We start from the raw sequence: 27,474 nt of genomic DNA, 5'->3' as shown, positions 1-27,474 counted from the left end.
TAACCCTTTAACCTAACTCCAAAACATAACATTAACCACTACCCTAGCTATGGTTAACCAGGTAGCTAACGTTAGAATTCCTAACACGTTTTGCAAATTCGTAACATATTGTCATCCAGGTTGCTGCTGCTTCTGCTCTGAGCTCAGCCTCATCCCACTGTCTGAAAGAGCTTCACTGACCTGCTGCTCTGCGAAACAGCCTCTAGGGAGGAAGGTGCTCCCTAGCAGACTTTCCTGGGACCGTCTACGTGTAAGGATCCCCGTGTCTCTGCACTGTCCCCCACTGTCCCCAAAAAGCCTCACTGTCACCTCCCTCTCTCCTCATACACTTAGAAATCTCAATCAGTGACAGTGCAGGAGACGGTCTTGACGGCTGATCTGTGAATGCAGCCAGATATGACTGATAAAACATGGAAGCTACAGCTCAGGTCACCGTGCTCAATCTGAGGAAGAAACATTTTACAAAAACACCCAAGGAATAGACAACTTTAACAATTTTATTTGTGAAAAACTACACTTAAAATGCATAAATAGACATTTCTATTTGAAGCAGAGGAAATGATAAGGTAGCCAATAAGCATAATGTCGTGCACATGCCAGGTAACATGTATTATTCAACATTGTATAAGCTAGTAGACAAGAAGCGGTGATCCTGTGAAATTCACTCCATACATTTCCACATTATGGGAGTAATGGCACCTTCTCACAGGGTGACCAATGACACATCAGCTAGTAGTAAGAAAGGAAACAGAAAGCAAAAAATGTATAAATATACTGACCCTACATACTTTTACTGAGCATTAACTTTAAAAGCATTGTACAAGACATTGTAATAGAGGAAAATGAAAAGAGCTTGTATAATACATTTAAATTGGAAATTCACAAGATTAATGTTATATAGTCAGTAAACAAGCATTCTATATTTGGGTCTCTGACAAACAAAGCTAAAAAATGTAACCATCTTTACACAGTAAATTAAGGTTACTGGTCGCACACAAGAACATAACTGCTTGCGCGTAAAAGAAAGAAAGAAAACTGTTCAGCTTCAATGCCATTATTCTCACGATGGCTCTTGCACAATTTTAAATTATACATACAAGCAAAGTTTACAAAATGCCCATTTTTCAATAATTTAACATACAGTTAATCAATGATATGTCACAGAAGTCAGTCAAGTGAATATGGATACGGGTAAGGCATGTGAAAGATAGCTTTTTAGGCCAATTTCTTCTAGATTGCATTACAAAGCAAAGAGTTAATATTCTCATTAAAAATGATTGATAACATAATTTTCTTTATATCTCAGCTAGACACCTCAATAATCCTGTTCACATTGCATATCCTCCCTCATTCAGTCTAGAGACTCCATATCTTTGCTAAAAATGTAGTTTAAATACATTACATATAATCATACGGCTGAACAGCAAAATGAAACTCATGGAAGTCTGAAGTTACAACGTATGCTTATTGGACAACAAACATAGCTTATTCACACTACACAAATATGATTATATTCTCTACAACTGAAAATAGACAGTAAGGCCTTTACCTCAACACTTGCCCTATAGACTCATGGTCATAGTAAAATAGAAAGGCATGCCCAACTTGCCTGACCTGCTTTAGAGGTCTGTAGGGAGAGATTAAACTGTCCTGCTCAGGCCAATTGGTTCTCTGCGGGGGCAGATACTATACGGAGGACAGTGGAGCAGAGCAGAGGCTCAGATAACAGGGTTTTCCATGGCTCCAAGAACTTCTGGAAACACTGCAGAGTTCAATACAGCTCATTCGTTAATGACTGGTTGGTTCTCATTGCCTCTAGTCTAGTGTTCACTGAGCAGAGCAACTAACTTGTTCTTTGAGTACGACACTTGTGATTGAAATAATGGTTAGGTCTTCAATACAGCTCAGAAAACATGGCAACTTTTGCTGATCCTCAGGTTTATGTAAAAGATGAGTTGTTAAAAAAGTGGAAAATAATTACACCATTAAAATGGATTATATTAGTCTTTATTTAAAATGTATTTCATTTCACACATTTTATAATTGCATCTCAAATTGTTATTCATTTGTCTATGTATCATGTCATTATGAAATTCCTTTGGTCCTTCAATAAATAAAACTAAGATATCATATACACATTTATTCTTTATACAATTTATTACAGTTAAGAGGAAATTGTGTTTGTCTATATTTGTCTAAAGGAGAATTAGAACCATTTAATTGGTTATTTAGGTAAGCTGTAACTGCTTTGAAAATTCAAAACAAAATGCAATATTCTATTATATCATCTACTTGCAATGTTTCTGCCTTCACTTGCCTACATATTGGGAGTCTTAAATATATCTTATCAGAATAAGTCACTCAAATCAATTCTCAATCTGTCCAGGCATTTGGACAAAACGGACTGGAAAATTACAACTTTGTAAACAGAATTTGAAAAGAAGATTAGTAGGCTAAACGTTAGCTAGGACTTATTACAAGCTGAAGTCCCTTAGCGTCAGCTGGATATTATAAACGGTACAGGGAATCACTATATTACAGTTCAAACTCTGGTCTTAACAGGTGGATCTAAACTTACCTTCAGTCACTACAGAAATAAACCTGTCTCAAAGCAGAGGGTCCCACTCCATCCCTCAAATGGCTAAACAATATTGAAGCGACGGAATGCAAAAAACATCCAGCAACTTTAGTGTTTTTCACTATCGCCTACACCATACAGTTAAAGACAGGCCATCAATTCTATATCAAACTAAATCATAGACAAAGAAAGCTAGAAGAAAAGGTTTGGGTGTGTTGAGTTTACGTCGTAGGATTTTCAAATCAAACAGGTTACCTGTTTATGCTGCACATTGACCTCTACATATCAACCTGAAAGACCAGACTACACAGAGGTCCACACTCACTGTAGGAGAGTGATAGTGAACGAGAGAAAGCGAACATTTCTGGGTTATTAGCACTGTTGTATTGTGTGAACGACCGTCCCATGTTGGAAACTGTTTCACAGTCTGTCTCTATCTAGCACCATTGTGTGGGTGTATCAAGCCTTGTCCTATCCTACCAGTAACAACCATCAAAACTAGTGTCAAAGGGAGCGATAGGTAGCACTACAAAGCAAAGCCTCAACAAAAAAAAGTCTAAAAGTATACAGGTGAAACAAGTAATAAATAAGGGTAATAATATTTCAGAGTTGTTAAAATGGTGGTTATTGTGCAGATAATTTCTTTATACAAAAACAAACATGTTGAATCAGCCACATATCCACATACAAATATAAAACAGTACATTATTCCTGTCAGCCCCACTCTCCCACATGGGCCATGCACAACGTGTTCCCATGGTTGGACGTTAACCATCAGGCACACGCTGGGGCCGCTCCAATCAGCGAGCTCTCTCAGCATCCAGGGATGGTGATGGAATGGAGATGGGTGCAGGGGGTAGGGCAGCAGTAGGAAGGTGAAATATCTCCCCCTAAGGGATCCCATCCACAGAGTCCTCTCAGAGCACCTGGACTGGAGGGCTCAGAAGGACTCATCTTGCCCCACAGAGAGCTCTCCTTTGGGAGTGGAGGTGCGAGTCGAGCTCTTGTCCATGCTCTCGGAGCCGGAGCTCTGATGCTGCTGCTCAGAGCCTGCGCTGGATGTCACGGTGGACGAGGATGTGGAGGAGGAACGGGTCTTCTCCTTAAAGTCTGTTATGATGACCGTCACGTTCCCCACCGTTATCGCTAGCTGCTGGGCGGTGCTCCGGTCAATATTCTTCAGTTTGGGCCTAGTCGGCAGGGGAAAACAGGGTTAGAACTACATTGATAAAACTGCCTTACTAAGATACAATCATAGATGTGGCCAGCCCAGTGTGGGTGATTAGACCCAACTGCTCATTCCAACAACAACATGAGCAATAACAAGATCAACCAGAAGTAAGAGGGAGAAAATGAGAGTGGATGTAGAACATACAAATATAATTGATGAATAACTTGATTTTTTCCAACAGTGGCCTTTAAGAATAGCTTGAACGAGTGGCAATTTAAATGCCATGACAGGTTTTCACAATGTCCAACGGCAAGATACTGTCAGTACTAGTAGCAGAGAGAAGAAGGACCTACCTGGAGATGTGAGAGTTGTTGGTCTTGGTTGTTGACTTCCCAGATTGTACACTGTGTTTATCACTAGGTGGACTCTGGTGAATGTCTGTCTTGGGTCTGCACAGGCAAACACAGGAGTTATATTAGTAAAGTTCATGTCTATAGAGAGATGATGCTTAAACAAACCCTTATCTCTGTACAGACATGTTACTTCTTTAACTACACACTGACCTGATCTTTTTGATGCTGGATTTCTTGGTGATGGGCCTGGCTAGGCTGATCTCTTTGATGTTGGGTTTCTTGATGATGGGCCTGACTAGGCTGATCTCTTTGTTATTGGGTTTCTTGGTGATGGGCCTAGTTGGGCTGATCTCTTTGAGGCTGGGTTTCTTGGTGATGGGTGTGGTTGGGTTGATCTCCTTGAGGCTGTGTTTCTTGGTGATGGGCCTGGTTGGGCTGATCTCCTTGAGACTGTGTTTCTTGGTGATGGGCCTGGTTGGGCTGATCTCCTTGAGGCTGGGTTTCTTGGTGATGGGCCTGGTTGGGCTGATCTCCTTGAGGCTGGGTCTCTTGGTGATGGGCCTGGTTGGGCTGATCTCCTTGAGGCTGGGTCTCTTGGTGATGGGCCTGGTTGGGCTGATCTCCTTGAGGCTGGGTCTCTTGATGATGGGCCTGGTTGGGCTGATCTCCTTGAGGCTGGGTCTCTTGGTGATGGGCCTGATCTCTTTCTCCTCTTTCTCATCCTCTTTCACCTCCTCTTTCTCCTCCTCCTCCGCTTTTACCTCTTTCATTTTCTCTGCTTTGTCATTGTCTGGTGTCTCCTTCCTGCCGTTATCCAGGGGAGATTCTCCTTCATCTGGCCTCACTCTCTCCGGACGCACTCCCTCATGGTGCTCCCCCTCCACATCCAACAGCTCCCCGTCTGGGTCGTGCTCCCTCTCAGGCCTCTCCTTCCTCTCCTTCTTGGGTGGGGGAGGCGTGGCGTACTGCTGAGCCACCTGCTGGGCCACCAGCTGGGAGTTGATCCTGGGTTTCCTGTAGAAAACAGGGAACAAACAGGGATTAGTGGGCAGCAGCGTCTCTAGGCTGGGCTCACTCAGGGCCAGGGCTGACTTGACGACAGCCCCTGCCTGACCACATAGCAACACACTGCATCATCTTATAAGGAGTTGGCTGGATTGAGCCACAGGCTGGCTGGCTGGGTGTAAGTGACAGCTCTTGGTCGGCTAGTCTGGTTGAAGGGTAATCTCATTAGCTCAGTGCTGTAATAAAATGAATGTGGGGGATCACAAGGTGGGACATTTGCAGCCCGTCATTTACGTCCTCTAATCTGATTACTGCAGCGTTGGCCCCATTTGTCAGACTGGGATCCACAGGGACGTGCAGCCACTCACTCAAGCTGGCGCGCCAACCAGAGCAAGCAGAATGAAGTCATTGTTGCTCTCTGTGGTCTCTCTCACACACACCTAGCCTATTATTTTTGAGCCCTACCATTCACATTCAGCAGGCAATGCATCCTAAATCAGAGAGGGAGACAATTAGTGTCTCCGTGGATGAATACAAAGCTCTAGGATGAAAGGCTCAGTGGAAGCTCATCACTCTTCCACCGGAGAGGTTACAACGGGTGTTTCATGAAAAACTGTTTATTCTCCTAAAACACGAGTCAACTGTAAGAACAGCATATTTTAAGTCCCTACTTAAAATCAGAGCAGGGTCTCAGGGGGAAGAGACAGAAGACCAGAGAGCGACAGACAGGCTCCAAAGACCCGACTCTCGACAGGCCAGAGAATCACAGCTCTGTGAGAAATACTAGCGTAAACCAGACACGTATGCACCGACCCACCCACCCCAGAATGGTGCATGGTTTCCAGTTACTCGGGAGGCACATCCACCCATGGCAAAGATGGTATAGCCTCCCCATTTTATCTACTGCATTGGCAGGAAGTCCTCCTTATTGTCTGGCTGTTCAGGGTGTCATGATTAAAAGAACTCTGCAAGTCTGAGGACAGATGGGGACTTCCATAATTTCTGATGCTTCTCTGAATTGATAAACAAGCTCTGTCTGGCTCATAGAAAATGTAGCCTACCTGTTGACTGCAATACAGATGAGGTACTGACTGAGGCTCTCTCTCTCAGGCTTATCTTTAAGTGAATCAGGTTCAGGGGCGGGAGGTAGCCTAGTGGTTAAAGCGTTGGGCCAGTAACCGGAAAGGTTGCTAGATCGACTCCCCAAGCCGGCAAGGTAAAAATCAGTCCTTCTGCAACTAACCCACTGTTCCTAGGCAGTCATTGTAAATAGAAATGTGTTCTTAACCGACTTGCCTAGTTAAATGAAGGTTACATTTAAAAAGGTAAAACATGAGCAGAAACCTGATAACTGAGCGTGGCTGTTACAGCTGGTGCTGGCAAAGACATATTTTAGACAACATGGCCCTCAGGTTTGAGACGGTTCCTTTTCTGTCTAATTTGGTTGGGTACATTGTTAATGATGCATGGCTGAAGAGGTCTGTCGAGAGGAGAGTGGTTTTCACAAGGCTGCTGGAGTGGTTTAACACAGAGATCGCACGTCCCAGATATCATCTCACATCTCTCTAATTCCCCGTGCTCCCACCATATCCCCACAAACTGTCTATCTATCCCCGTTCTGCAACAGACAGAGAACCCACCCTCTATCCCTCCAGCCGATAAAAAGGCAATCAATCGCTTATGGCGTCATGACGTAGTGCACGTGACACGGTCCAAAACATGCAGACTGTGATGAATGCTGATGAGCAGGGCCCAGTGGCACCACCCACCACAGCTGCAACAGCTCTGGAACTACAACATGTAGCTAGCCCACTCACTCCACCTGCAGAGTCAATGCATGTCACACATCAGAGAAGAGGAGAGGGATCCACATGCTCACGTTCAGCAGCATCTGGATGATAAGACACTCATAGCAACCTAGTGACATAAGGTTAGAGCAACTTCATTTCAATTTTAATTCTCAATCCCCCCAGGAGCCTCGCTTTTACTGTCTGACTAGCACAGGTCACTTTGCAACACGCACTCAAACACACAAAACAATTTGCCTCTCTAACTGCAGTAGTAACCCCATGAAGTGTCACTGATCAATCACAGGACTTGGCAGGATGCATGCAGCCCAAACACTCGTAAACATGTTCAGGTTCCCGTGTCCGACGGGCTCAGAAATAATTTCCTGTGGCAGGGTAAGCTTTTAGCAGAGAGCTGGAGGTAGAAAGTGAGTGTGATTGATTGATAATCTCACGCCTCCTCGGCCCATCACCCCAGTCCCAGAGATGTGTGTCAGAGGCTGCAGCAGAGCTCAGCTCAGAGAGAAGCAGTAGAAACAGCCCCAATAGTTAAGCTATGATTTAGTGCCAGCTGTAACTCAGCCATGATAGGAGCACAGCTCCCAGTTGGCCTGCCCCGTGGTGCTGTTACTGTACAGTATATTATTTATTTACCTGCTACGTCACCGCTGCTCTGAACACCACCACTGTGTCCCATTAACACTGCTTGCTGGATCCAGATCATGGGCAGGCCACACTCACCAACAGATTTAAAATACGCACTCCAGCTATATTTACTCTTCCCGTTGAAAAACAATATCCCACATATAAATAAATCTACAGACAAAAATATATTTTTTTAAACAAGTTGAAACTTCATGGTGTAGTCCATTCAAGGATTTGGTCTGATGGTTCCCTCTGATGTCATCAGCTTCCCCCCTTGCTTGCAGAAACAATAGAGCACACAAGAGATAAACCCCCCCACTTGTGTCATATTATGAGGACACGTTAGGCACATCTTAAAAGGTGCTCATGTTAAGTAAAACAGGTGATAAGAGGTGAAAAGGAGACTGGAGTGTGACTAATACATTTAAATATGCAGGACATCATAACCAAGGAGTCTGTACCAAGCCAGCTCTCACTGAGAAACACCAGATAAGCCTAGATCAAAAACCTTCCTCCTTTTCACACCTCCATAGATAATGATTGACATCGTCACCTCTCTGACTGACACATCAATTCTTCTTGATACAGTGGTGTGGAGTCTAACTCAGCACGAGCCAATGAAATGACTGTCATCAGCACAAAACACTAAATCCAGGTAGACTGAGAACTATGGTTACACTGCCAGCCACACCCACTATATTGTCCCAATCATAAGAGTTCTGGACTTCACAGGAACTAGTCCTGCATGTCAATATTAGCCTCCTACCGAAAGAGCACATAGAGAGTGGAAGATAGAGACAAATAATATACGGTTGAACAGTTTGTGACAGATTGACAGAAACAGATGACCACAGGAAAGCCCTCATTAACACAGCTCTTTATTTCGAGTGCTGTGTGGAGGACAGGCAATAACTCCCAGCCAGCAACAGACCAGGAGCATGCAGCAGTGGCAGCTCAAAGAGGGAGGAGACAGACAAAAATGTTTCCTCTACCAACTGCAGTCAGACAGTAAGACATCAGAATCGAAAACGGCTCATTTTCTTTTAATGTCAGGCTATGTAATAGCCTTTTTCTTAGTCAAGAGCGTTACATCTGCAAGTTGACTTCTCTTGGTATAAAAGGTCGCATTTCCTTCCTTGGTGTAGACCTAATCATGACCGGATTGTCTACTGTCACAGCCACATTGTGCGCAGGCTTCAGATTCAACATGGTGTGATCCATTGGGCTTCTGTTTGATCAGAACACTTCTCTACACCATGGCAACAGAGCACCAACATCTTGTTCCGCACCAACGTTCACAAGCTGCTGCAGTCGGTGCCTTGATCACTATGAATAAGTAACCTCTCAGCACAGAGATGTACTGGTGGAGCAGAGTGGAGAGGCAAAGCTGGCTGTTCTGTAATATGTTAAACAAGCTGTGGGACCCAGCTCCCATAAACCAGTCTGCGAACTGTGCCTGTTGGCTCCAGCCGGTGATGAATACAGTACAGTACTATACTGTGTACGAGTATTCAGAAAGCACCTGGAGTGGAGAGACGCTCCCGGCTGCAGCACTGCCTGCCTGCTAGAGTCAAGGACATTATTAAACATTAATCCACCCCCCCCCAGGGGGATGCCTGCCTCCGCGTGTCCCCCATGCCCCAGGTACTCAGTGTACAAAGTGGGCCCCAGCAGAAACCCCTCCTCCTCCACTAACACATCCCTCCATTATGTTCCCTCAGAGAAGAGCACAACACGAGGCATCTGAGCATGACATTTTAGTTCCCACGGTGATGTGGGGAGACAACACTATTCGGGACAGTTGACAAGAGGGGGGTCCATAAATATCATTTATTTAAGGGGGAAAAAATTATGCAATTTTTCAATGAAGAATGCATTCATGTGTCTAACCTCCCACTGATAGACATTCCCTCCCATGTCTGACCTTCAGGCTACAAACTGCCTCATCAGGGTGATTGACAGCCAGTTGTGAAAGCACTAAGCATGTATGCGCTCCCTTCATCAGCGGCTCCATAGCGCATTCCTGTTTATCACTCTCTCTCCCCCTCTGTGGCATCCTTTTCTCTCCTTCTCTTTACCTCTATGGTATCACCCACTTCCTCTTCAATCCCATTTTTCCATATGCATCCATTTCTTCCCTGCTATACCTTTTCGGAGCAATTTCACTCACTGCGTTTCACTCTTCCGTCCATTGTTATTCCTCATTCAGTTCCTCTCTCCTCTGTGTTTGTCTCTGTCTGCCAGAGTCTGCTGGACCCAGTAACCCTGCTGCTGCCGTCCTTGGTTGGCCTGATTCAAATTAGTTCAACAAGTTATCAAGCAACACTGCTCAGGAAGCATGTTGTATCTTATAGTGTTTCATGTAGTGGACTAAACAACAGGACCAAAACAAAAACAAAGCATGCAATTACAGAAACCAAACAGTGCTTCATGCTAGACAAACACTACAAATTCGCTTTCATGGAAATAACACTGCTCTAGTCTCCTAATTAATTATTCTACACAGAGATTGACATGTGACCTATTCAATGTCAATCTTGACTGAATAAACACAATCCAATATATTTCCTAGATGACTACTCCTGAGCTGTTCCTCTCCCCTGTCTCGTGTTAAGTGACTGACACCCACAGAGTTGTGATCCAGAGAGATAGTTGTGGTGGTAAGCAGCATGTGTGAGGGCCTGCCCAGCGCTTCCCTTCCTGGGTAATGATGTGCTCCATTCTGTCATCCCCCAAGAGACACTTGGCTCAGTGAACACATGTCTTCCCCCATCACACCCAGCAGAACTCACCCCCCTCCTTTCCACAGCCTGGAAACACACATACTTTCCTAATAATGTATACAGTGCATTCGGAAAGTACACCTTGACTTTTTCCACATATTGTTTGTTGCGTTGCATCCTTATTCTACAATTGATTAAATTAATTGTTTTTTTCTTATCAATCCACACACACAATAGCCCATAATGACAAACCAAAAACAGGTTGACATTTTTACAAATGCTGATAAAAATAAATGACATTTACATAAGTATTCAGACCATTTACTGAGGACTTTGTTGAAGCAACTTTGCCAGTGCCTTGAGTCTTCTTGGGTATCACGCTACAAAGCTTGACACACCTGTATTGGGGGAGTTTCTCCCATTCTTCTCTGCAGATCCTCTCAAGCTCTGTCAGGTTGGATGGAGAGTGTTGCTGTACAGCTATTTTTCAGGTCTCTCCAGAAATGTTTGACTGGGTTAAAGTCCGGGCTCTGGCAAGGCCACTCAAGGAAACTTCTGAGACGTGCCCCGATGCCACTCCTGCAATGTCTCGGCTGTGTGCTTAGGGTCATTGTCTTTTAGCAACTCCAAGTGGGCTGTGATGTGCCTTTTACTGAGGAGTGGCTTCTGTCTGGCCACTACCATACAGGTCTGATTGGTGGAATGCTGCACAGATGGAAGGTTCTCCAATCTCCACAGAGGAACTCTGGAGCTCTGTCAGAGTGACCATCGGGTTCTTGGTCACATCCCCGACCAAGACCCCCCTCCCTCCATTGATGAGTATGGCTTGGCAGAAGAGTCTTGGTGGTTCCAAACTTCTTCAGTTTAAGAATGATGGAGGCCACTGTGTTCTTGTGTACCTTCAATGCTGCAGAAATGTTTCGACCTCATGGCATGGTTTTTGCTCTGACATGCACTGTCAACTGTTGAAAATTATCTAGACAAGTGTGTGCCTTTCCAAATCATATTCAATCAATTGAATTTACCACAGGTGGACTCCAATGAAGCTGCAGTTACATCACAGATGATCAAAGGAAACAGGATGCGCCTGAGATCAATTTCAAGTCTCATAGCAAAGGGTCTGACTACATACGTAAATAAGGTATATTTTTTTATTTTAGAATAAGATTGTAATGTAACAAATTGTGGAAGAGTCAAGGGGTCTGAATACTTTCCAAATGCACTGTAAAGCTAGTGCATCCCATAGTGCATCACATTCTCTCAAATCCCATGAAGTAATTAAGTACTTTTAAATCTGCCAATTAACACATTAAGACTAGGACCTACCCACTCATGCTTAAAGTTTAGTGCAGATGCTGATAATGCTGGATAAGCTAAAGCAGTACCTCTGAGCGAGTGGGGCTGGTGGTGTGGCGGGGATAGGAGATACAAATGGAGTCCGTGCTATCATGTCCCACTCATGTAATTACATTATCCATGACAATGTGTTAATGTGACAGTAGTAACATCCAGAGATTATAATGACCTTATTGCATCATTTGAACCTCTCTGGGATATGTGGGACGGTAGCGTCCTACCTCGCCAACAGCCAGTGATCGTGCAGGGTGCCAAATTCAAAACAACCAAAATCTCATCATTAAAATTCCTCAAGCATACAAGCATTTAACATAATTAAAAAAAGATACAATTCTCGTTAATCCAGCCACAGTGATTTCAAAAATGCTTTACAGCGAAAGCACCAAATGATTATGTTAGGTCACCACCAACTCACAGAAAAACACAGCCATTTTTCCAGCCAAAAAGATGTTGATGAAAATACAAATGTTGATGAAAATACAAATGTTCTACATGGAATTAGAGATATACTTCCCCTTAATGCAACCGCTGTGTCAGATTTTAAAAACTTTACGGAAAAAGCAAACCATGCAATAATTTGAATACAGCGTTCAGACAACAAAACAGCCAAAAAGATATCCGCCATATTGTGTAGTCAACAGACAGAAATAGCATTATAAATATTCACTTTCCTTTGATGATCATCAGAATGCACTCCCAGGAATCCCAGTTCGACGCTAAATGTGTGATTTGTTCATTTATGTCCAAATAGCTTATTTTGTTAGTGCGTTTGGTAAACAAATCCAAAAGAGCCTTCGGGTCCAGCCGAACGTCGGACGAAAAGTTCAAAAAGTTATATAGCTAAGTATAGAATCAATCTTTAGGATGTTTTTATCATAAATGTTCAATAATGTTCAAACCGGAGAATTCCATTGTCTGTAGAAAAGCAATGGAACGAGAGCTAACTCTCGTGACCACGCCTCAGAGCCTGTGGCACTGTCAGACACCAGGCTCAATCAGCTCTCATTCGCCCCCACTTCACAGTAGAAGCCTGAAACAACGTTCGAAAGACTGTTGACATCTAGTGGAAGCCTTAGGAAGTGCAAGATGGCCCCATTTACACTGTATTTTGGAATAGCAAAGAGTTGAAAAACTACAAACCTCAGATTTCCCACTACCTGTGAATTTTTCTCGGGTTTTTGCCTGCCATATGAGTTCTGTTATACTCACAGACATCATACAAACAGTTTTAGAAACTTCAGACTCACGAACATCACAACGTCGATATGACACATCAACAGGTTATATATCTAACAGCGGAGTTAACACAATACCAATCATTTTGTTTGGAACACAAGAATCACCAGCTTTATGCACAACAGCACTTAAGCAAAAATTCCTACCTCATAAACATTTCTGGAATAAAGTGGCAAGCAACAAGTCACAGGGAACGTCCTATCCCCAAAACCACAGACAGCCAAACGGCACGGGTCCCTGATACCAACCATTAATCAAGTTAAAAAGGCCCTGATTGATTCTCCCTGGAACAGCTCAACCTGCAGCATAAACACAGCACAGTCATAAGGAAAACTGATAAATCCGCAAGGCGTCACATTCTAGCAGCAGAGTGATTGGTTTCAGGTGCTGGCTACATCTGAATATGACAGGCAGAGGATAATAAATTATAATTTAGTCAGGGCTTATATTTTTTCAATACCAAGGCCGAAGCAAATCGAGACCGAGTCATGGCCGAGACCAGAAAAATGCAACTACAATTCAAGACCATGATTGTAATTGTCAAATCATCACCATAATGACTTCAAAATGTCAAGTATTTCTGTGTTCATATTTTCGAACATAGATTTTTGTTGACATTCAGTGGAGAAAAAAAATGCATGCTGAGGGAAAATAGATACTCCACAAATTATTACTAACCCAAGTACAGCGGAGAACAATAGGCCTAGCTAGCTAATGTTAGGCGCTGTGTTTTTAACTTGCCACATAACACTGCTAACAGGTTAGCGTATCTATTTATGATTAAATTAATACTCCCAGCGTTAGTTACATTGGTCCGTTTTTGTCCAGAAGAGTGTCATTGAAACTGAAACAGTGCATCCCGAATAGAAGCAGCAAACAATGTACCAGGCCAGCTGTGATTTACAATCTGATAGCAATGTTTTTTGGACTACAAAGAAAGGTATTGGTGAATTAGATTAATCATGCATTGAAGTGCATCCATCTATTCTGCCAACAATGCCTTAGTGAAAGTCATGGAACATTGAGTCAAATAGAACCTATTTTTAAAACCTCTTATAAAGTTGGTTTTGTAGCATAAACTGGGAATGATATATTTTTGACTGTTTCATATCGGCAAAATAGTTCAAAGCGTTGTCAGCTCCACTTTGAAAACTTTAGGCAACTTTGCTAAACATTAAATGCTTTGTCCAATGGGAAGTAATCGTACATTTCGATTGGGAAGTGCTTAATGGTTGTGCTTCTGCATTGTTTGCCGTTTTAGAATGAGTTTCTGTATAAGCACTAACATCTGCTGATGTAAAATGGGCTTTAGAAATATATTTGATTGATTTGAGTTTTTGTATTCTTATGATTGGGACCTACTGGCTTATTATGATGTCAGAGTTTATGGATTGTTATCCTTTAACATCATGCTGTATGTGATTGCGGTCTTCCCATCAGGCTCGATGCCTAAAAGTTCCCAAACTGCCCACCCAGCAAACTGCCCACCCAGCAAAGGCACCCTGTGTGAAAAATCATGTTTTCCTAGGGCTTATGAGTTTAACTCTAAAAGCAATTCATTTTTTTTTTTAAAAGGCAAATTGATAGCCTAAGTCCACAACAATGCTTAAACCACATCAATCTGATTGGTTGGGCACATCAGGTCCTGGCTCCCTAGTGTTTTTTTTGTTGTTGTTTTTTTAAAACTTTAATTTAACTATGCAACTAAGCAGTTAAGTACAAATTCTTATTTACAATGACGGCCACCCAGGCCCATCTATGTCTATGCCCCTGAAGCAAACAGCGCATGATGGCAATTGCACATCACAAATAACCTACTAACCAACACTTCAGACTAAAAAATTTCAATATCTTGTTTGCACACCCATTGTTGCCTTAGAATTTACTGGTAGATATGAGATGAAGTCTTTCCTTCCGGCTACTGATGCCATTCTGTGAGCTGCCCCATGCTAAAACTATTTGAGAGCTGCACACTCTTGCAGCGTGCAGATGATATTCCTCTGAAACTAGGCTGTATGTGCCCCGCGCATGTGAACACATTTCACTTGCTCTAGAATTGTGTAGGCAACTTTGTGCATCATTTTACTGTACTACATCAGTGCTCCCCAAACTTTGTATAGTCCCGTACCCCTTCAAACATTCAACCTCCTGCTGCATACCCCCTCTAGCACCAGGGACAGCGCACTCAAATGTTTTCTTGCCATCATTGTAAGCCTTCCACACACACACACACACACACTATACGATACATTTATTAAAACATAGGAATGAGTGAGTTTAAATAAGGGTGTGCTTGAAAGGATGCACATAACTCTGCAATGTTGGGATGTATTGGAGAGTCTCAGCCTTAAATCATATTCCACACACAGTCTGTGCATGTATTTAGTTTATGCTAGTGAGGGCCAAGAATCCACTCTCACATAGGTACATGGTTGCAAAGGGCATCAGTGTCTTAACAGTGCGATTTGCCAAGGCAAGAAACTCTGAGTGCAGCCCTATCCAGAAATCTGGTAGTGGCTTCTGATTAAATTCAATTTTCACAGAAACACTTATTGCAATTTCGATGAGACTTTCCTGTTCAGATTTCGGTAAAAGGACTGGAGGCAGGGCATGAAAGGGATAACTAATCCAGTTGCTTGTGTCACCCGTTTCGGGAAAGTACTTGGGTAATTTCGCACCCAACTCATTCAGGTGATTCGCTATATTACATTTGACATTGTCCGAAAGCTTGAGTTCCTTTGCACACACAAAAATCATACAATGATTGAAATACCTGTGTGTTGTCCTTGTTAATGCAAACAGAGGAGAGCTCCAACTTCTTAAATCATAGCCTCAATTTTGCCCCGCACATTGAATATAGTTGCGGAGAGTCCCTGTAATCCTAGATTCAGATCATTCAGGCGAGAAAAAACATCACCCAGTCGTGTGAGAAACTCGTCATTATTCAAGTGGTCAGACAAGTGACAATTATGGTCAGTTAAGAAAACTTTAAGCTCATCTCTCAATTAAAAAAAATGTGGTAATACTTTGCCCCTTGATAACAGCGCACTTCTTTCTGTATGTTGTAAAAGCTTTACATGGTCGCTGCTCATTTCATTGCATAATAGAGAAAATACATGAGTTTAGCGGCCTTGCTTTAACAAAGTTAACCATTTTCACTGTAGTGTCCAAATCATATTTCAATCCGTCAGGCATTCCCCTTGGCAGCAAGAGCCTCTTGGTGGATGCTGCAGTGTACCCAAGTGGCGTGGGGAGCAACTGCTTGCATGCGTGTTACCACTCCACTATGTCTCCCTGTCATGGCTTTTGCGCCATCCGTACAGATACTAGAGGTCGACCGATTAATCGGAATGGCCAATTAATTAGGGCCGATCAGTATTTTTGGGCGCCGATTTCCGATTATATATATAAAAAAAATACTTTAATTTTTTTTTACACCTTTATTTAACTAGGCATGACAGCCTAGGAACTGTGGGTTAAATGCCTTGTTCAGGGGCAGAACGACAGATTTTCACCTTGTCAGCTCAGGGGTTCCAATCTTGCAACCGCACAGTTAACTAGTCCAACGCTCTAACCATTGCACTCCACGAGTAGCCTGCCTGTGACGTGAATGCAGTAGAAGCAAAGGTAAAATGCTAGCTAGCATTAAACTTCTTATAAAAAAACAATCATAATCACTAGTTATAACTACTAATCCAGTTTAGCGGGCAATATTAACCAGGTGAAATTGTAATTTCTCTTGTGTTCATTGCACAGAGTCAGGGTATATGCAACAGTTTGGGCAGCCTGGCTCATTGCGAACTAATTTGCCAGAATTTTACGTATTATTACATACATTGAAGGTTGTGCAATGTAACAAGAATATTTAGACTTAGGGATGCCACCCGTTAGATAAAATACCGAACGGTTCCGTATTTCACTGAACTAATTAACGTTTTGTTTTCGAAAGGATAGATTCTGGATTCGACCATATTAATGACCAAAGGCTCGTATTTCTGTGTGTTATTATGTTATAATTAAGTCTGATTTGATAGAGCAGTCTGACTGAGCAGCAGTAGGCCCGTAATCATTCATTCAAACAGCACTTTCGTGCGTTTTGCCAGCAGCTCTTCGCAAGCACAACGCTGTTTATGACTTCAAGCCTATCAGCCTAATGGCTGGTGTAACCAATGTGAAATGGTTAGCTGGGTGTGCGCTAATACTGTTTCAAACGTCACTCGCTTTTAGATTTGGACTAGTTATTCCCCTTCCGCTGCAAGGGCCGCGGCTTTTGTGGAGCGATGGATAACGATGCTTCGAGTGTGGCGGTTGTCGATGTGTTCCTGGTTCGAGCCCAGGTAGGGGCGAGGAGAGGGACGGAAGCTATACTGTTACACTAGCAATACTAAAGTGCATATAAGAACATCCAATAGTCAAAAGGTATATGAAATACAGATGGTATAGAGGAAATAGTCCTATAAATACTATATCAACTACAACCTAAAACCTTTTACCTTGGCATATTGTGTTAAAAGGAACCGCCAACTTTCATATGTTCTCATGTTTTGAGCAAGGAACTTAGACGTTAGCTTTTTTACATGGCACATGAATTTCTTCTCCAACACTTTGTTTTTGCAATATTTAAACCAAATTGAACATGTTTCATTATTTATTTCAGGCTAAATTGATTGATGTTTTATATTAAAGTTAAAATAAGTGTTAATTCAGTATTGTTGTAATTGTGATTATTACAAAAACAAATGTAAAAATAAAATTGAAAAAAAAATGTTCGATTAATTGGTATCGGCTTTTCTGGTCCTCCAATAATCGGTATCGGCGTTGAAAAATCATAATCGGTCGACCTCTAACAGAGAACACCACATCTTGACAACCAAAGTCCATTTGATGTCACAAAGCTTTCCAGTAAATATCCTCTCATGTTGTCCCGGTTTCCAAGAGGTCTTCCTTAAATTTACCCCCCATAAACGTAAACGGACATTATCCAGGAGCTGTACCCAAGCCCGCCACGTCTGTTGACTCATCCAGCTGTCACGCATAGAATTCACTGGCTTGTATGCAAAGCAGTAAATGTTTCAAAAGTTTTAGAAACTTCAGAGTGTTCTCTATCCAAAACGACTAATAATATGCATATATTAGTATCTGGGACTGAGTAGGAGGCAGTTTACTCTGGGCACGCTTTTCATCAAAAGTGAAAATGCTGCCCCCTATCCCAATGACGTTAATCCCCGCTGATGCGTATCAAAAGTAGTGTAGTTGGGGTAAACAACTTATCAATTATGTAGCACAGGTATTCCCAAACTGGGGGTACACGCAATGCATCGGGTGTACGGCAAATAAAAATGTGATTTCACATTTAAAAGTAAAATAAAGATGATGTATTTTTAAAAAATATATATTTTTTAAATCCTTCAAATTTTCAAATAGTCCATTTAACTTCCAAAGGGGCTATACATTTGGGTGAGTTTTTTCCCTTTCTTCTCTCGCCTGAGTAGATTAGTTTCACTGCCAAAAATCAAATTAAACCATCTAGTGTTCAGCGAAATAACGCAATGTCAAATACAAGTACCCTAGGCAAATAATTAACATCCTATCTCATTAACCGTTACACTCTCGCGGGAATTCCGCCAACGGTACAAACGTAGCTGCTGCTCATTCAGTTTGCTCGAAAATGGTTTTAAAAAAGTAAGTCTCGCGTCCATAGACACATACCAGCTCTACTGGTAGTACTGCTACTACCAGCGGTACTACGCCTGCACCTGTCGACGACAAGTTGTTCTGCTTCCACGAGCACATCCAATGCTGGCATCAGTAATTCTACATTTGTTAGCCCAGCTAGCAGGGACAGTGAGTTATGAATCTGATGCAGCTGAAGAGCTACTGCCCCCTTACCCGGGAAAGCACTGAACAGACAGGGAAGTTGGACCATCAAAGAGGCGCAAATATGATAACTACATTTATTTGGGGTTCACTTATATTGGGAGTAGTGCCTTTCCTCAGCCAGCGTGTTATATGTGCAAAGTACTATCTCGAAACTCGATGAAATCTTCACTCTTAAGCAGACATTTAGAAACAACATGCCAGTTTGAAAAATAAGCCAGGGGAATTTATTTTGCTAGAATTAAGACAGACCAGACAGACACCTCTCCACAATGGCCAAGACCAGAGAGCTGTGTAAGTAAGGCCAATAGGGCTCAAAATGTATACCTGCACAAGGCTGGAATGGGCTACAGGACAATAGTCAAGCAGCTTGGTGAGAAGGCAACAACTGTTGGCGCAATTATTAGAAAATGGAAGAAGTTCAAGATGACTGTCAATCACCCTCGGTCTGGGGCTCCATGCAAGATCACCTCGTGGGGCATCAATGATCATGAGGAAGGCGAGGGATCAGCCCAGAACTACACAGCAGGACCTGGTCAATGACCTGAAGAGAGCTGGGACCACAGTCTCAAAGAAAACCATTAGTAACACACTACGCCGTCATGGATTAAAATCCTGCAGTGCACGCCAGGTCCCCCTGCTCAAGCCAGCGCATGTCCAGGCCCGTCTGAAGTTTGCCAATGACCGTCTGGATGATCCAGAGGAGGAATGGGAGAAGGTAATGTGGTCTGATGAGACAAAAATAGAGCTTTTTGGTCTAAACTCCATTCACCGTGTTTGGAGGAAGAAGAAGGATGAGTACAACCCCAAGAACACCACCCCAACCGTGAAGCATGGATGTGGAAACATCATTCTTTGGGGATGCTTTTCTGCAAAGGGGACAGGACGACTGTACCGTATTGAGGGGAGGATGGATGGGGCCATGTATCGCGAGATCTTGGCCAACAACCTCCTTCCCTCAGTAAGAGCATTGAAGATGGGTCGTGGCTGGGTCTTGCAGCATGACGACCCGAAACACACAGCCAGGGCAACTAAGGAGTGGCTCCATAAGAAGCATCTCAAGGTCCTGGAGTGGCCTAGCCTGTCTCCAGACCTGAACCCAATAGAAAATATTTGGAGGGAGCTAAGTCTGTATTGCTCAGCGACAGCCCCGAAACCTGAAGGATCTGGAGAAGGTCTGTATGGAGGAGTGGGCCAAAATCTCTGCTGCATTGTGTGCAAACCTGGTCAAGAACTACAGGAAATGTATGATCTCTGTAATAGCAAACAAAGGTTTCTGTACCAAATATTACATTCTGCTTTTCTGATGTATCAAATACTTATGCCATGCAATGAAATGCTAATTATACACTTAAAAATCATAGTGATTTTATGGATTTTTGTTTTAGACTCCATCTCTCACAGTTCAAGTGTACCTATGATAAAAATTACAGACCTCTACGTGCTTTGTAAGTTGGAAAACCTGCAAAAATCAGAACTTTATCAAATACTTGTTCTCCCCACTGTATGTATGTATGTATGTATGTATGTATGTATGTATGTATGTATGTATGTATGTATGTATGTATGTATGTATGTATGTATGTATGTATGCATGTATGTATGTATGCATGCATGCATGCGCACACACACACACACAGGGGAGAACAAGTATTTGATACACATAAGCAACAGATACCATTTTAATAAGAAGGGGCTTGAAGAGTCTTATTGGTGCGCTGCCGAGTGGCTAGGACAGGCTGCTGCGGATATAGCTGGGACAATGCACAAAAAAAAAACTATAGACATCCCACCAAGGTGTCCGATTTCAAATAGGCTTTACAGCAAAAGCACCAAACGATTATGTTAGGTCACCACCAAGTCACAGAAAAATTCAGCCATTTTTCCAGCAAAAGGGAGTCACAAAAAGATTAAATTAATCACTAACCTTTGATGATCTTCGTCAGATGACACTCATAGGACTTCATGTTACACAATACATGAATGTTTTGTTCGATAAAGCACATATTTATGTTTACAAAAAATCTCAGTACACATTGGCGCTTTACTACATTCACTAGTTCCAGAAACATCCGGTGATAATGCAGAGAGCCACATCATTTTACAGAAATACTCATTATAAATGTCGATGAAAATACAATTGTTAGACAGGGAAATATAGATACACTTCTCCTTAACGCAACCGCTGTGTCAGATTTCAAAAAAACTTTATGGAACAAGCCAACCATGCAATAATCTTAGTACAGCTTTCAGACAAAGCAGTCAAAAAGATATCCACCATATTGGGTTGTCAACAGAAGTCAGAAATAGCATAAATATTCACTTACCTTTGATGATCATCAGAATTCACTCCCAGGAATCCCAGTTCCACATTAAATGTTTGATTTAGTTTGAAATATGTCCATAATTTATGTCCAAAGAGCTACTTTTGTTAGCACGTTTAGTAAACAAATCCAAAGTCAGTTACGTTACTGTCCGTAGAAACATGTCAAACGATGTATGGAATCAATCTTTAAGGATGTTTTTAACATAAAAAGACAATGTTCCAACCGAAGAATTCCTATGTCTGTAGAAAAGCAATGGAACGAGAGTTAACTCTCGTGACCGCGCCTCAGAGCCTGTGGTACTCTGCCAGACACCTGGCTCAAACAGCCCTTATGAGCCCCCACTTCACAGCAGAATCTCCAAACAAATTCCTAAAGACGGTTCACATCTAGTGGAAGCCCAATTTCAACTGCCTGCAACTCATCCCCAGAAGATATGCATATTATTAGTTTCTAAAACTGTTTGAATCATGTCTGTGAGTATAACAGAACTTATGAAGCAGGCAAAACCGAGGACAAACCATTCAGATTATTATAATTTTTTTTAAGGTCACCCTCTTTTCAATGATTTTTCATTGGGATTCCAGATTTCTAAAGGGACTTGCTTGCAGTTCCTACCGCTTCCACTGGATGTTCAGTCTTTAGAAATTGGTTGAGGTTATTCCTGTGTAATTAAGAAGTATGTCCATCTTGTACGAGTGTCACGTCATGTGTTCTGTTTGATAGAGGCGCAAGACCAGAAAGCATGCTTGAGTTTGTTTTGAGATATTTTGTCGTCATGTTGTGCAAGTTGGAACCGGTGTTTTTCTGGATTAAACGCGCCAAATAAATGGACATTTTGGATATATATGGCCGGAATTAATCGAACAAAAGGACCATTTGTGATATTTATGGGACATATTGGAGTGCCAACAGAAGAAGCTCGTCAAAGGCATGATTTATATTTTTATTTATGCGTTTTGTGTCACGCCTGCAGGGTTGAAATGTTCTCTCTTTTGTTTACTATGGTGCTATGCTCAGATAAGAGCATCGTTTGCTTTCGCCAAAAAGCCTTTTTGAAATCTGACATGTTGGCTGGATTCACAAGATGTGTAGCTTTAACTTGGTATCTTACATGTGTGATTTCATGACAGTTTGATTTTTATAGGAATTTATTTGAATTTGGCGCTCTGCATTTTCTCTGGCTTTTGGCCAAGTGGGACGCTACCGTCCCACATATCCCATCTTCTATTGCGGCTGAAAAAGATGGATTATACTCCCAGTATCCAACTCTGTAAGAAATGGATGGTTGAAAAACATTTGCATCTCCTTTAAAATGCATTCGTAAATATCCTTTAGAGTCTCAACTACCTAGAGGCAGCTTCACTTCAACCTCTCTGCTGAGTGTGCCAAGTCTATATAACAACATACAAAAATCAATACACCTTTAAAGCTAGAACCCTAAATTTAAACAATAAGTTCTCCCTCGCCCGTTTCAAAAAAAGGGCAAAGGGATGGGGCAGGAGAAACCACTCAAATTCATAGAGTTATCAATTCAAGGACTGACCATCCCTGATTTCAAATGTATAGTTAACCATGTTGAGGATATACAGTATTTGTTTACATTTACGTTGTTAACTTCTTTGGGATAGAGGGCAGCATTTTCACTTTTGGATGAATAGCATGCCCAGAGTGAACTGCCTCCTACTCAGTCCCAGATGCTAATATATGCATATTATTAGTAGCATTGGATAGAAAACCCCCTGAAGTTTCTAAAACTGTTTGAATGATGTCTGAGTATAACAGAACTCATATGGCAGGCAAAAACCTGAGAAAAATGTGGAAGTGGGAAATCTGAGGTTTGTAGTTTTTGAACTCACCCCTATCGAATACACAGTGGGATATGGGTTATTTTGCACTTCCTAAGGCTTCCACTAGATGTCAACCATCTTTAGAACTTTGTTTCAGGCTTCTCATGTGAAGGGGGGCCGGGCCAGATGGGAGCTGTTTGACTAAGGGGTCTGCCTGCAGCCTCGTTCTCAGTCACGCGCTTTCACATGAGAGGTCTCTCGTTCCATTGCTTTTCTACAGACAATGAAATTCTCCGGTTGGAACATTATTGATCTTTTATGATAAAAAAAACATCCTAAAGATTGATTCTATAATTAGTTCGACAAGTTTCTTCGACCTGTAATAACTTTTTGAAAGTTTCATCCGACTGGACCAGATCGCGCTTTTGGATTTGTTTACCAAACGCCCAAACAAAAGAAGCTATTGGACATAAATGAAGGATATTATCAAACAAAACAAGCATTTATTGTGGAACTGCGATTCCTGGGAGTGCATTCTGATGAAGATCATCATAGGTAAGTGAATATTTATAATGATATTTATGAATAATGTTGACTACCCAACATGGCGGATATTTCTATGGCTGGTTTGGGCTCTGAGCGCCGTTCTCAGATTATTCTTTTTCCGTAAAGTTTTTTTTTATTTATTTTTTTTAAATCTGACACAGCGATTGCATTAAGTGTATCTAAAGTTCCATGCATAACACTTGAATTTTCAGCAACATTTATAATGAGTATTTCTGTGAATTCATGTGGCTCTCTGCACAATCACTGCATGTTTTGGAACTACTGAACATAATACGCCAAAGTAAAATGAGATTTGTGGATATAAATATGAACTTTCCCGAACAAAACATACATATATTGTGTAACATGAAGTCCTATGAGTGTCATCTGATGAAGATCAAAGGTTAGTGATTCATTTTCATCTCTATTTGTGCTTTTTGTGACTCCTCTCTTTGGCTGGAAAAATGGCTGGGTTTTTCTGTGAGTTGGTGGTGACCTAACATAAATCGTTTGCGGAGCTTTCGCTGTAAAGCATTTTTTGAAATCAGACACTGTGGCTGGATTAACGAGAATTGTATCTTTAAAATGGTGCCTAAAACTTGTATGTTTGAGAAAATTGATGGGAGATGAAGTCACCTTTCAGCAGGACAATAACCTAAAACAAGACACTGGAGTTGCTATCCAAGAAGACAGGGAATGTTGCTGAGTAGCCAAGTTACAGTTTGACTTAAATATACTTGAACATGTATGGAAAGACCTGAAAATGGTTGTCTAGCAATGATCAAAAATCAATGACAGAACAAAAAGTTTTGAAAAGAATAATGGGCAAATGTTGCACAACCCAGGTGTGGAAAGTTCTTAGCCAGAAAGACTCGCAGGTGCCAAATGTGTGACTACAAAGTATTGACTCAGGGGTGTGAAAAGTTATGTAAATTAAATATTTATGTATTTATAAAAACATGTTTTCACTTTTTCATTATGGTGTATTGTGTGTAGATGGGTAAAAAATAAAGAATTGTAATCCATTTTGAACTCAGGCTGTAACAAAATGTAGCATAAGTCAAGGGGTATGAATACTTTCTGAAGGCACTGTTTTTTGGGTTCTTAAGGAATATGACAGTTGAACTAAGCTCGAGGCATTTTTAAGTTCTATTCCTCAAGAATCAATGGCTATTTATAAGTTAAAGACGAGGATTCTAGCTTTAAAACAAACAAAACAACGACAATCTGAATGAGTGTGCGCATCCAAGCAAATAAGTCTGCCTGCTTTCTTTGAACTCTCGACACCAGCAAAGATATACTGTAATTAGTGAGCAGATTATTACGTCATCTTCACACAAAGGCCCCTTCAGGCAAACTAACTAGATAGATAAAAGGAGTAAAGACAAACCACCACCACACGCACTCCTAAAGTGTGGATCACTTGGCTGAGAGCAAGCTGCTCTCCCCATGCTCCACTGGATTACATCAAACAGAGAAAATATGCCCAATTAGTGCTCATTATAAATAAGAGACAGAGTTACAAATAGCAAACAATTGCATCAAAGGTGAACAATTGAGAACAAATGGGGATGTGACAAACCACTTCAGTGATGTCATGCGATTCCATTTAACAAATAAAGAGGCAATTGGGCTGCTGCCAAAAGCTCAATAGTAAGGGGTTTTGACATGCTTCTCATCATTTCCTGCCATTAACAACAAAGCATGCTAACCCACATTGTGACATATTACCAGTATCAGCTGCAGGCAACAATTTAGTTAGAATAAATAAATCAAAGGAGACAAAACATTTAAAAAATGTAAATACAGTACCCACAACTTTCGATTAGTGGTAAAACCAGTCAGCGTTTTACCAGTGGCAGACTTAAGCTGTCAGCAGAGCACTCATTCTAACACAGCTGAAAAGGTGGGGGGACTCTTCTGCAGGCTCACAAATGACTCATCCATCTCTAGATCTCATCAGGCAGCTGATTAGAAGTGACTGAACTCACACTCTGACACAGACAACTTATCGGCAGTATCATTCCCCAGAACACAAGTGTGAGTGGTAAACATGAAATCATGTCAAATACAGAATGCATATCTTGGTTGTATCATCTCAGTTTCCCATAACAGAGGGCCTTCTGACAGCCATAGAAAATAGGTTTCTAAATGTGACTCCTCAGAGGGGCTCTATTTTACGCAAACATTGGTTCTGTCCGGGTCGACAACAAACCATCGGTTTGTACAGCTGTGGTATGCATATGACTGATCAGAAGTATGACAACTAAAGGAAAGGATTTCAAATAAGTAATTAACATGTTGTCAATCATATATTATTTATTGCCTTACCTCATGCCATTTGCACACACTGTATATAGACTTGCTTTTTTCTATTGTGTTACTACTGACTGTACGCTTGTTTATTCCATGTGTAACTCTGTATCGTTGTTTCTGTCGCACTGCTTTGCTTTATTATGGCCAGGTCACAGTTGTAAATGAGAACTTGTTCTCAACTAGCCTACTAGGTTAAATAAAGGTGAAATAAATAAATAAATACTCATAACACCAATATCCAGCCAGCAAAACACTAATCAAGACATGTACTGCAGTGATATGGTAGATCTATGATAAGTCTCAAGTAGGCAATGTAGTAGTTAGTAACACTAATTGGTTGACAAGAAAAATGCATTAATTTCATAGATCAATCAGAGAGTACCAACAATTTAACAGTTTCCATGGTACGGTATTTAATCCTACTGATATGTGATACATTCTAACAGATATTTAAAGCAGCAGAATTCTTGTTTCGACCCGTTGATTGAAGTCAAATTCAGAGCTTTCATTGTAGCAGCTCTACAGCCATTATAAAGTAAGGTCCCTCATCTTCCTCCCACCCCTCTCTGTGCTACCGAGGCAACCGGCAGCACACCTAGCCGACTACATTCAGTCACTAGTATCCATACAATAATGAATTGCATGGCCACCCTGGGACATGTCTACAACAACATCAATCAAAAAGTCCAAACATGAATACAAAAATTGGTAACCGATTAAATTCGATTTAAATAAATTGCTATGCTTTACAGCAGGAGTAAAGAAAATAACCTTAGACGTACCTTGTCGATGTGCCCTTCCTCACATCGCAGATGCTGCATTTAAAAGCCTCTGCACTGTTCTTGAAGGTGCAGACGCTACAGTCCCAAAATCCGTCGTCAGCACTTGGTTTAGCTTGTCTTTTCGGCCTTAGAAAAAAAGAGACATGTCAAGTGAGTTGATTTACACATCATGTATATGATTAGTTAAGACTGTTAGTGGTGATGACATGCAGTACCCCCACCTTTAAATGAGCAAACTTAAACTAATACAGAAAAATATTGGTTGGTTGTCAGATTATCCATTCGAATTCCTAATAATAGTTAACCAGCGCGAGCTTCTTGAATAAATCCATCACTGGCTAAAATCAAGCGACCTAGATGATGTTGGTTAGCCAGTTAGCTAGCTAGATACAACATTTGGTTGCATCGCTAGTCTGGCTAGCAAGCAGACTAGCTACATATTTTAGCTCGGGGCTAAGCATGTTAGCTAGCAAAACGAATGTCAAATCATGTCCATTCGACATTGAGCTTCGAACGAGTTCTGTTGACACTGAATATCATTTCCTAGAATGCCAGGGGTATCCACAGAAATTTTCCCTTTGTCTGAGAGTGTCTGGTAGAGTAGGGAGCGAGAAGCCGCCATAGTGCCCGTGCACTATTCTAGCTCTGGCATACAAACTGAAAAAAGGAGAAACACTCCTTGAGAAAGCATCCGAATATCAACCCCAAACGGCACGGAATTCTCGCAAAACAAGTCTAAATCGACACAAAACGGACTGGGGTACACGGTTAAATACCTGGTAGGGCTCTTCTTGTCGCCCATGGTGAGAACAGTCTTCCAAAAGAAGAAAAGGTCTTCAGTAATTATCAGTAATTGTCGTAGGTTGTGTACGGAGGATCCAGATAGAACCGCTGCTAAAACTGGCAGACAAGATCGCGTTCAGCGACTGCTCGAGGTAGGGCAGAGCGATTGAACACCGCGTGACTCCATGACGCCCAATCACCG

The 27,474-nt window shown here is 41.7% G+C and overlaps 1 protein-coding gene across 1 annotated transcript; it reads right to left on the bottom strand.

The window, feature by feature from the left end:
- Positions 1–1,991: 1,991 nt before the first annotated feature.
- Positions 1,992–27,474, bottom strand: LOC118388336 (RING1 and YY1-binding protein-like). Its single transcript, XM_035777290.2, has 5 exons — positions 27,266–27,474; positions 26,490–26,615; positions 4,313–5,116; positions 4,103–4,198; positions 1,992–3,768 (listed from the first exon to the last, which is right to left on the bottom strand). The coding sequence occupies exons 1-5, from the start codon at positions 27,289–27,291 to the stop codon at positions 3,519–3,521; spliced, it is 1,302 nt and encodes a 433-aa protein (XP_035633183.2). The 5' UTR covers positions 27,292–27,474; the 3' UTR covers positions 1,992–3,518.

The sequence above is a fragment of the Oncorhynchus keta genome, chromosome 10 (assembly GCF_023373465.1).
Source record: "Oncorhynchus keta strain PuntledgeMale-10-30-2019 chromosome 10, Oket_V2, whole genome shotgun sequence".
NCBI classification, from domain to species: Eukaryota; Metazoa; Chordata; class Actinopteri; order Salmoniformes; family Salmonidae; genus Oncorhynchus; species Oncorhynchus keta.
This window is presented reverse-complemented; position numbering and strand designations above follow the sequence as displayed.

Bases quoted from the DNA above. Each gene is read 5' to 3' on its own strand.
- LOC118388336 (XM_035777290.2), bottom strand. From the start codon at position 27,291: ATGGGCGACAAGAAGAGCCCTACCAG. The intron at 26,616-27,265 runs GTATTTAACCGT...TTTTTTTCTAAG, and splicing joins GACAAGAAGAGCCCTACCAG to GCCGAAAAGACAAGCTAAAC. The intron at 4,199-4,312 runs GTCAGTGTGTAG...TTGCCTGTGCAG, and splicing joins TCCAGCATCAAAAAGATCAG to ACCCAAGACAGACATTCACC.